At 36.1% G+C, this 12,063-nt stretch overlaps 1 protein-coding gene across 1 annotated transcript; it reads right to left on the bottom strand.

Moving 5' to 3' along the window:
• Window positions 1-10,030: 10,030 nt before the first annotated feature.
• Window positions 10,031-10,951, bottom strand: LOC306653411 (olfactory receptor 4L1-like; the record flags this gene model as incomplete). Its single annotated transcript, XM_079126416.1, has 1 exon — window positions 10,031-10,951. One exon carries the CDS (start codon window positions 10,949-10,951, stop codon window positions 10,031-10,033), a length of 921 nt encoding a protein of 306 aa, XP_078982542.1.
• Window positions 10,952-12,063: the final 1,112 nt, after the last annotated feature.

Genomic DNA, 12,063 nt, shown 5'->3' with positions numbered 1-12,063 from the left:
CAGGTGAAGAATTGTTTGGGACATAAATATTTAAAATCATTATATCTTCTTTTTGAATGATTCCTTAACCAGTTAGAAGTGAATTTCCTTGTCTCTTCTGATTCTAATTTTGATTTGAAATCTCTACTTTGTCTGATATGAGAGTAGCTACCCATAATTTCTATTTGTTTCACTGGCATAATATCTTTTTCTACCCTTTAATCTTCAGTCTGTGAATGTCTTGTATGTAAGGTCAGTCTCTTGCAAACAACATATTGTTGGGTCTTGATTTTTAATCCAACTTACCAATGTAATTCTTTCAATTGAAGAGTTTAGATCACTTACATTCAATGTTATTATCAAAAGATGATCTTTATTTCCAGTCTTTTTGATTTATTTCTAATGCTTAATTCAGACTTGACTCACCTTTAATTGAATATTCTAGTGCAATTCATCCCTACACTGGTTTTCATTTTTATTTTTCATTTTTTCATGAACTATTTCATTGAGCGTTTTATAGTACAGGCTTAGTGCTTATAAATTATGTTAGTTTCTGGAGAATGTGGATGGTTTTTATTGCATTTTAAAATTATGAACAATATTTTTTCTGGGTATAGTAATCTTGGTTGGCCTCCATGGTTTTGAAAGTTAGGTATATATTATTTTAAGCCTTCCTCGTTCATAGGGTCTGGACTGAGAAATCAATTGAAATCCAGATTGGTTTTCCTCTAAATATGACCTGCTGTTTTGCTCCTGTAAGTTTTAAAATCCTTTTCTTATTTTGTCTTCAGAGTGATGTAGTCTGTTGGTGATATTTCCCATTGTGTTTTTAATTTGTTTAATTGCTTCCTTTATTTTGAGGATTTCTTCTTGATGTTTTCAATAATCTCTCTTTATTGAAGTAATCTTTCACCTCCAGAAATTTATCACTGATTTCACTCTTTACTTCATCCTTTACTTCACAGATCCTCATTTTATCTATGCACCTTCTCTGACATTTCTTCTATTATGTTGTCAATGGATTCTATTATTGGAGCATCCTGATTTGTTTGGGATGCTTTGTTCCCTTATTTTTTCATGTTGTTCATGTGTCTTCCCACCTGGCAGTGTGGATCCAAGGTGTTACAGTTTTTACCCTGTAGACTTATAGTGTCCCTGAAAATTTCCAACACCTCACCTTTAAGGGGAGAGCAATATTAACAGTACCCAATGAAAATGATATAAAGCCTTAAACCAAATAGCTCCTATTAAGATGCCTACAGTTTTGTTTCATTAAGCAGAAAGATATGTTCAATTATTGTCTATAATATAAGCAGTTTGCAAAAGGGGTGGACAAAGAACAGGAGTGGTGTAGGATGTGATGTGTATAAGGTAGAAGGGGAGAAGATAGAATGTAAGATCAAAGAAAGAGTGGAAGAGGAATCAATAGAAGTTGTAGAAGTTGGATGCTAGCAGGAGAAAGGAGAGAAAGAATCTGGGAAACAGAGAAGTGAGAAGAAAAAAATATGTTTTTAGCAATATATACAATATATATTACATATAAATATATATTTAATAATATGCATATTTACTATATATAGTAAAAAAACAAAATAAAAAAAGTAAAAATAAAAAAAATTACACTACAAAACTACAATATACTATTCAGATATCCCAGTCCTCAATAGCCTGATGCATAAAAAGTTTTTGCTTTCAAAAATCATGGGGATGTGAGAGTGGGAAAAGAAAAGAATAGAAGAAAAAAGAAAAATAAAAGAAACTTGAAGGAAAATTGAATGATTGTTTCTATTGGAGTTCCAAATCTCTGCTTACCTTCAGTCAGTAGTTGGTGTTTTCTGTATTTAGTTGGTAACTCCACCCTCAGGATGGTGAAGGTTACTAGGTGGGTTGCTCAGTCTTAGTGGCAGAACTCCTGAAGGTGGGATATAGCAATTGCCCATCTCCATTGGAAGACTGCATCCCAGGAATCTCCTTTGGGTTCCACTTGTGTGATGCAGGAGCCTGCTCTTAGCCCCTTACATTGCCCACCCCACAATTCCTGGTCTCAGATTTAGTCTCTGAACTGCATTTCTCCTGCCCCCGACCTTTTGACTTCCAAGGCAGGCTCTTCTCTCTCCTGTGGTCCTGCCTGAGGACTGAGTGCTGGGACCCTTGCACTTGTAGTGGACAGCTATTCCAGTCATGTAGCTGGGAGTTCTGGGCAAGGTTGGTGGATAGGGAGGGCTTGGGAGAGAAGGGACTGAGGAGCTGGATGTCCCTGTTGATTGCTGAACCAGTAAGACCAGAAGATCAGTGAATGCCAGATTGGGGAAGAAGTTGGGGACCGGGTTGGTGTCAAGTTCCAGTGAATACAGGCCTGACTGGGCCCTGGGAACCCAGTGGTGCTGGACTGGCTGGCTAGGCCATCCAAGAGCTAGAGGCCCTCTCACCCTATTCCAACCTACTGACCCCACAATAGCCAGTTCTGTCCGTCCCCATGCATGGCTCTCTCCAGCCTCTGCAGCAAGATGGTGGCTATTAGCACACCTAGCAAGAAGACCACAGGTGTAACAAAGCCTTTGGACACCTTGTTGATGGTCTTCTAGGCCCTGGCTGGTGTCTTTGGATGGAAATGGCAACAATCCTAGATGGTGGCAGCGGCAGCGGTGGCAAACCTGTAGATACCTTGATGTTGTGCTTCCAGGCCCTGTCCAGCATCCCAAGATGGAAGCTTCCATGTTGAGATGGCTATGGAGGCAGCTGTGGTGTCCCAAGATGGAGGTGGCTGCATTGGGAGATGCAGCAGCTGTGGCAGATGACTCACTAATGGCAGATGGCCACATTTGTAGATGGGGAGCTCCACGTGGAAGTCTGCACAGCATAGAATCTGCCTCTATTCTTATTTTGCATATTGGGATTTTCATTATATGTATCTTGAAGAAGATCTATTTGAATTCTTTCTATTGGAATTGAATATGCTTTTTATATTTGAATTTTCATTTCATTCATAAGATCTGGAAATTTTTCTAATATTGTTTATTTTATTCTGTATTTCCTTAATTTGTATTTTGGAGTCTTCATCTATCCCAATGATTTATTTGGTCTCTTGATATTATCCCAGTCATAATTATCTATCATCTTTTCTTCATGGTCAACTTTATTTTCCAGATCATATAATTTGTCTTCAAGGCCTAAAAATCTATCTTCAAATTGGCATAATCTATTGGTGAGATTTTTCATTGAATTTTAAGTTTTGTTTATTGAGTCACTTACAGGATTTCCTTCTGGTTAGTTTTCCGAGTCTCTATATCTTTATTGAAAGGATCTTTCATTTTCTGTATATTCTAATTCCACTCCTTATGTCTTCTTTTAGTTCATTAAGTATTTTTAAGTATGAACTTCCTAAATTCTTTCTCTGATATTTCCTCTACTGCTTTGTCAATTGAGCCAGCTGTTCAAGTATTATGGATTGTTTGGTGTGTTTTTTCCTTTTGCTTTTTTCTTTTACTTTTATGACTACCCATTTAATGGGATGGATATCACTAATTCTTTTAAGAAAGGGGCTATTTCATAAGTTTCTTTCTCTTATGAGTTATGGATTAGGCAAATCTCTAGGAATGAATACTTTAACTCAACATATGGCCTCTGCTGTTCCCAGTATCAGTACCACTTCAAGAGAAACCATTGAACCCAATTTAATCCAATTATGTTAGCACCAAGCCTCATACTCTTCAATCTTAGGAAAAGTAAAACTTGTTGATCCTGTTCTTCAGAGTTCCTTTAATCCAGGTATAAACTTGCTGAAGTTTATTTTCTGATTTTCAGGGTGTCATGTATTATTCCCATAGTTTTCCTAACACCTGCTCAATACAGTAAACTGGGCCTCCTGAGTATAAGAAAGGGAGATATGTATCCCAATAATTCAGAAATAGCTTCTATTGTTTTAATTTTGATTTCTTGTTGGCTTGTACTTTTTCTGCTTCCTTGCCTTTCTTATATTTCTTGCTAAAAATTACACATTTAAAAAATATGTGGTAACCTGAATGGTAACTTCCTTCCCCTATCTTGCGTTAGTCTCATTAACCATTTTTTTCCACTCTTTTTCCTTGTTGTTTTGCATTAGTATGTTGCTTTTCTGGAATAATTCTGTAAAGTCTGTGCTTATGGCACTCACTGTAGTATGAAGTAGTCAAGGTCTCTGTTCATTTAGTTTAATAATCAGCCATTGATTAGTCAGGCATTTCCATAAATGACTTCAACCCATATATTTCACACAATTATTGATAGATTATGTGAATCTTTAGATACTTATCCTTCAATTATTGCCTATTCTGGGTCTAGGCCAACCATAATCAAGTTTATGGAGCCCCATGGATCACTTATTCTCTAGGTATTCCTTTTAAGTTTTGACTATCCTCTTGTTTTCTTGCATTGTTTTTACAGCATTGAGCAGCTGAAATATTAAATATTAGATAATTGCTACTGATTTTGAACAACACCCTATGGGGTTTTCCTTATTCACATACCATGTGAACTCTAGATCAGATCAAGTAATAGCAATCATACTGCTGGGCATTTCAGGGAAATGCAACATGGATCATACTTCTCCCTCACTCAGAAGTAATTCTATGAGGAGCTCCACACATATTAAACTCTCTTCTCAGTTTTTCTCAAATGATTTCTCTTCATATTTTTGCAAGAATTTGATTAATTTTCAAATATCTGAAAAAAATGAATTTGACGTTTTACCCATGATTTTTCTGTAGGAAAGTTTATTTCTGTATCTCCTCATTCTAAAATTCTGAAAGTTTTGACCTCCGAAGATTGAATTTTGAAACTGTTTAAAGGACCTAAAAAGTAGAACTTTACAAACCAGCATCCATAATTGAGATAACTTTCTTGAAACATAGAATTGAATAACTAGGCAAAGACTGGGAATGGGCATATTAATTTTCTTCCCAACTGTAATTAAGATGAGAAAGTTTTCATTTAGTTGGGATGATAATATTGATAGCTTTGCCTCAGCACTATGTTAATCCTCCTGTTCTCCATTGACAAACGTGACCAGTCCATTGAACATAAGAAGGAACAATTATATCAATGATATTATGCTCATTAGGCAAAAATTGTACTTCACATAGTGAGAGAGAAATTCTATGGATTCTCTTTGACTTGCCATTTCAGTCAAAAATATGTAGTATATCCTTTCCAAAATTAAAGAAAGACTGATTCCTCTTGCACTTCTTATAGGAGAGAATGAAGCAGCATATCTAGTAGGCCTCAAAGTTTTGTAGAAACAAATCACTAACATAAATATAATTCCACACCTGGAGTTTGGTCCATATATACAATAATATAGAATACTGACAGTTTTTAGTAAATCCTCCGTTTATACTGTGATGCACCATGACCAGTGCGACCAAACTCTCGGGTCCAGCAAGGGGCAAAAGGAGATTGGAAAATAAAAGTTCACAAACACAGATTTTGAAGATTAAGCTGGGATCAGGTGGAGCTCTGCTCTCTGATGGAGATGCAGATCTAAAGAGTTATGCCAGCAATCTTTATTTATATATGTCTCATTATCAGGTTAAAGACTATACAACCATTATTCTTTGTAGTCAAGAAAGTTACAGAAACTAGTGAGGCAGGGAGAGAGGGAGGTGAGGCAGGGCATGACAGGAGCTCCCAGAAAACAGACTCGTCAAGCAGGCTACCCTGACCCTGGATTTGTATGAAACACATTCCAGTATTGAGTAAAAGGATAATCAATTCACAGCTGGAGATAAACACTAACTAGGATATCTACGTAGCTTTTCCACAGTTGCAATCCACAGTTGCAAAGTGCAATGTTAGGAGCTTTGCATAGCTCTCAAGAAAGTCCATTGTTTCAAGTTACTATAAAGCCGGCAGGAACCTGAGAAGTGGAGCTGGTGAAACATTGTGGTTGTCTAGCATAAGAATTCCTTCCCCCAGGAGCTGTGTGCCTGAGGTCAAGGTCAGAGCTGATAGACTCTTGCACAGAGCCTCCTCATGCAGGGCATTGACACAGCTGCTAGGCATCCTGTGCCCTTGCACAGAAATATTCCCAGGCACCGGGCATGCCACAACCATGAGGTCATCAGAGGCCCCCCAATCTCAGTCACTGCTCTCCCATCCTCTGTCACCCGTCTTCACAGCGATACACAGTTCTATTATTTGGGCCAAACAATTTATCAGACCCTAAAATCTGGAGAAGTCAAAGGTGGAAAAAGATGGAATTATGGAGCTCATGGAAAGTCATAGTGAATAATCACAATACAGAAATGAAGCCATGTCCTTTGTGGCATAGAATCATACCTCTTCAAAAAACATAGATCCTTTTGTACTCAGCCTTAGAAGAGATGGGATGTTTACCTACATGGGACCAATTACTCAGGTATTATAATTTTCTTTACATGTTACACTGTGCTTACCCAATGATGTGATAAAGTAGGACAACCACAATCCATCCTATATTGAAAAATATGCATCCAAAGCCAAATCAAAAAAGAACTAGAGGGCAAAATGTTGTACGTGCAGATGAGCAGGTAGCAAGGACCTCAGGTGGTCATAACAGGGTCCTGTGTAACAGTTGAAGGAGGATGAAATGTCCCAAGCTTGATTTGTAAAGAGTTTGGATTGGCATGTGAGAGCAGAAAAGGTTGAATATTATCTGCATGATGATCATAACCCAACACAGCTTTGAAAAGACAACAAAGAAATCGATTCTTCCAAATGGGTGGATCTGCAGCACTGCATCATGTCATGAACTTTGTGTGGAAGAAATGCTCTAGGGTGCAAATGTGGATAGATATCCAGCCATCGATAGCCTATCTTCATGGTCAGGTTCCTGTAAAGAAATGAACTGGAAGATCGGTGACATGAAGGTCAAGTGCACAGGCATGTGGATGAATATGTGGGCATGGCATTGACATATAAAAATGTCTGTATCTTAACTGAATATCCACAATAAATCATCCTACACATAAAAGCAGAAATACTACTGAGCTTCCAAGAAGAAAAATAACTCACACAGTTGACACTATTGATGTTAGCTACTATGTTTGTCTCTACAGACTGCGATGACAGACACAACCCAAAATCTACATCTACATCCATGCTAACATCCATGTATATGTATGCTTTATCTTTCCTTTTGCCTATGTATTCATCATACACATGTACACCAAAAGATATATGTAATGAAGTTTAGCAAGAACTTCATAATAGCCTGTGATAGTTTGTGATCTTTGAAAAGCAGACACCAAGATGCAAGTAGACGTGTAAGAATTTATTAGTGGAAATGCCTGGGAAGGAACAATGTGAGGGAGCCAGAGGAGACAGGAATGGTTATAGCATATGATGCAGTTCAGAGTCCTATGAAGTAGAGCAGAAAGGAAACATGATTGGGATCTGCTTCTGGATTTTCCTTTACCTTCTATTGATGCATTGTCATTTTTACATGAATGTCATGCTATCTTAATTGTGGCATGTATTTAGGAATTCTTAAGAACAATGAAAATATGTTCTCCAGTTGTAGTTTGTCAAAATCCTTGTCTATTGTATTTCAATTTTTCAAAATATTTTACTATTCACTAGTTAAATTTTATGAAAGCTTATTGGATGTTCATTTGGGATTGAAGTTTGTTTGTTTGTTAGTTAGCAGGGATTCAATCCAGGGGCATTTAATAACTGAGTCACATCCCCTGTTTTATTGTTTGTATGTTTGTTTATTTGTCTTGTTTTGCTTTGAGAGGGTCTTATTTAGTTTCTTAGGGCCTCATTAAGTTGCCAGGACTGGCCTTGAATTTGTGATCCTCCTGCCTCAGCCTCCCAGGTTACTGGGATTACAGGCATGTGCCACTGCACTTGGCTTGAAGATGCTTTATAAAATGATTTGGAAGGAAAAACATTTGATTTTGAGTCTTCTGATTCATGTACATATATTCTTTCACTTAGTCCTTATTTCATTTATTTTAGAAATATTTTATATATTTCAGTAATTAGTCTTGCATATATTTCATCACATTTACTCATGTAATTCTATATTATGAGATTTTATTTTGCTGGAAAACAAAAAATAAATGTAGACTTGGTAAGATCTGTGAGTTATAAATGCTTTCAAGTTTATATTTTTAAGTACCTCTCAACCATTTTGAAGATAATACTGTATTATTTTCTAGTTTACATTACTGTTTAGCAAGTTTAAAAAATTTCTTACCTTGGTGTGTTGAATCATAAAAAGAAAGTGATGATCAGTCAAAACTTTCTTTTATTTTTATTTTTTTTATTGTAAACAAATGGGATACATGTTGTTTCTCTGTACATGACGTAAAGGCATACCATTTGTGTAATCATAAATTTACATACAGTAATGTTGTTTGATTCATTCTGTTATTTTTTCCCTTCCCCCCACCCCTCCCACCCCTCTTTACCCTCTATACAGTACTTTCTTCAAAACTTTCTTAGGAGAGTAATTGTGTTAATCACTTCCAAGAGGGAAAGTTGAAACAGACATTCTTTTTCTTGCTGGCCACTTCTGCTGGACTGGCTTTCCTTTTCTTTTTTCCCTGGTTAAGCTCTCAAGGTGGCCCACAGTCAATCCCTCACCATGCACAGGTTCAAAGCCCAATCCACAGTGTTCTCCCAAATTTGAGGTACTAATAATTAGAGTTCTAGACAAAGGCACTCTGAAGAGTCTGAGTGGGAAATGACTCAGGTCTAGCTTACCCTCCTAGGATATAATTCAACTTCTCTACTAGGTCTCAGATATGAAATATCTTATTTATTTATTTATTAGTTTTTGGTACTGGGAATTAAAACAAGGGATGCTTACCCACTGAGTCACATCCCCAGTCCTTTTTAAATATTTTATTAGTGACAGGGTCTTGCTGAATTGCTCAGGGTCTTCCTAAGTTGCTGAGGCTGGCTTTGAACTCATGATCCTTCTACCTCAGCATCGCCCCCCTTTACCAGGCACTGGGATTATAGGCGTGCACCATGGCACCCAGCATTTTATCATTTTAATTGATTAAAAAATGTATTTTAAATATTTATAACAAGTTCATTTTCTAACCAAAGTGTTTAGGATCTTGAGTGTGCTGCACTGCATTACAGACTAACAATCTTACACATATTCTATTGAACCGAGTATAATTCCACCCATCAGCAGATGCATATTTTACCTTGTAATTGTTAAAGAAGATATTCTACAACCTAAGACTCTGAGGTTTTTTTGTCGTTGTTGTTTACCAAGGATCAACAGAATTCAGTGTGGCTTATAATAGCAAATATTCTAAATTTGCTTTATTTTCTCACCTTCCTTTGTCTTAAATTTGCTGTGTAGTATTTTGATACAAATCCTTAAAAAAAAGTAAAGTGACATGGAATGTTACACAAAATAAAGGAGCATGTTTTGGGTTTTATTTTTGTTTACTGGGGTTTCAAAGTTAGCTGTGCATACTTAATATTCACAGCATTTAAGGTGAAGAACTGCTCTTTGTGATTCTGTTGAAATGAGTTTTCCCTCTGACATCTTATACTTAATTTACTTTTAAATTTATTGACTTTTGCCTCATTGATTTGAGAAATTAGAATTACATTTTCTAATATAATTATATATTATAAATATATATTTATATAAAATTTATGTAATTTTATATATATTATATACATCATAATTTATTCATCATATATACATAAGTTATAATATAAATTTATTAATACCATTAATTTTCCATACCTATTAAAATCATTACTAATGATTTTCATATATATTTTTATGATTATTTCTTCATCAATAAACATATATTGAAAATCTAAGGAAAAAATGCTCAATGATTTCATATGTCTGTTTTTCCTCAGGGCTCATTATTTGTATTAGAGCTATTATAGCGAATTTAACTGTCGGTTTAAAGTAATTTGTATTATTTTTTTCTTCACTGGTTATGCTTCTGACATAAAAAGCAGAAGAAGGCAGGATACACAATCTATTTGATTTATTTAAAAATCGTGTCGATTACATAGTGCTTAAATCCAGAAGCTCTGTGTGGAACTAACAGGATTGGAACTTTAATTTTCTCATGGCCCCTTGCATTTTCTGGTTTCTCAGAGTGTAAATAATAGGATTCAATAAGGGTGTGATAACTGTGTAAAATACAGCAAGGGTTTTGCTCCTTGCAAAACCACTGAAAGGCCAGGCATATATAAAGATACAGGGTCCAAAGAACAGAGTGACCACAATGATGTGGGCGGACAATGTGGACAGAGCCTTGGAGAGCCCTCCAGATGATCTTTGCTGCACAGTGACCAGGATGACAGTGTAGGAGGCAAGCAAGAGGATGAAACAGATCAAAGAGAGCAGCCCACTGTCAGCAATGACAAATAATTCCAGAGTATATGTTTCAACACAAGCAAGCTTGATCACAAGGGGAAGGTCACAAAATATGTTGTCTATAACATTGTGACTACAGAAAGGCAAGTTCACTGTTAATACCATCTGGCTCATAGTGTGTATAAAACCAATTAGCCATGAAAGCATCACAAACCGATTCAGCAACTTGTGGCTCATTATTGTCCTGTAGTGCAAGGGTTTACATATGGCTACATATCTGTCAATAGCCATGATTATCAAAAGTGTCATCTCTGCACCCCCAAAGAAGTGCATAAGGAACATCTGGGCCATGCAGCCCCATAGAGATATGGTCTTGTGTTCAGCAAGCAAGTCTGTGATCATCTTGGGTGTTGTGACAGTAGAGAGACACATGTCCAAAAAGGAGAGGTTTCCAAGCAGGAAGTACATGGGAGAATGAAGGGAGGAACTAAGTGTCACCGTGACCATGATGAGAATGTTCCCCACCACAGTAGCAACGTAGATCAAGGAAAATGTCACAAAGAAGAAAATCTGAAGTTCCCATTGTCCAGAAAATCCTATTAAAATAAACTCAGTCACGAGAGATCCATTTTTATGATCCATTTACTCAACTCAGAAGGCTTCCAGAAGTTCTTCATATACAAAGAGAGAGAAAAAGAAAGATCCAGTTAGCAACAATATTGGAAGGAAAATCAAACTTTCAGATATAACTCCAGGCTTTGTTGTCATCTCCAAATCATATGTTTTGTTTTTAAATATATTTTTATTAGCACTTTATGGGGTTTTTACTTTTTATTTCATAAAATGAGCTTCAGAGTCAGCAAAGAAGAATGGAGATATAATTATTTGGATGAATAATTAATACATGGGATTTTATGACCTATGATATGAATTAGAATATGTGAACACTCACAGAAAAGAAAAAATCAGGACTAGTGGCTAGGAAGTATGGTGTACTTAGGAAAGGTACTGAATTAAGATATGAAGATGAGTAGAAAGGTGAATTTGCACCTCTTCCCTTGTCTCCAAAGAACTATAATTATCTCTGTTTTCCTTTCTACTCAGGTTCCAATCAGAATAGTGTAATTATCCAAAGACCTTAATTTTCTGATCATAGATATTTGTTTAAAAAAATAATAAAATAAGGCTCACAATTTGGTGGGCAAGTAAAATAATGCAACATCTATAGATCAACCTTCAAGAGCAAACCAACAGGGCACTGACTGATGGGATAGTGCCCCAGGTGGGCTGGGGGATTGTTGCAGAGGTACAGTCAACACACAGCACATCTTGCAATTTGTGTGACATGCTTATTATGTGCATGAGCAGGAGTTTTGGTTTTGAGACTTGCATGGTAATATCAATAATTAGATGCAGTTTGGAGAATGGATAAATGTTGGTAATTGTTAGATGGAATGAATATACCAGCTATACTTTTTGGATGAACAATTAATACATGGGATTTTTAAGCCCTATGATATGAAAATACACAAACATAGAAAAGAAATCAATATAATTAAGCATAAATTGATTAAGTAAGATTTACTTTGCCTTTTATGTTATTTCAGAGGGAAAGTTGGCATTTACTTATGCTGATGTTTTCCCAGTTTTTGCTTATTTTATTACTCTCTTTCCTTTTCACGCAAGTTTTCTAAGAAATATTTCTTTAGGTTTGTGTTTAATATGCCTATTCTTATAGTATGAAAGTACAAAGA

Source organism: Sciurus vulgaris, assembly GCF_902686455.1.
Source record: "Sciurus vulgaris genome assembly, chromosome: 2".
In the NCBI taxonomy this organism is placed as follows: Eukaryota; Metazoa; Chordata; class Mammalia; order Rodentia; family Sciuridae; genus Sciurus; species Sciurus vulgaris.
Note: the sequence above shows the minus strand (reverse complement) of the source record. Positions and strands in the feature narration are given on the sequence as shown.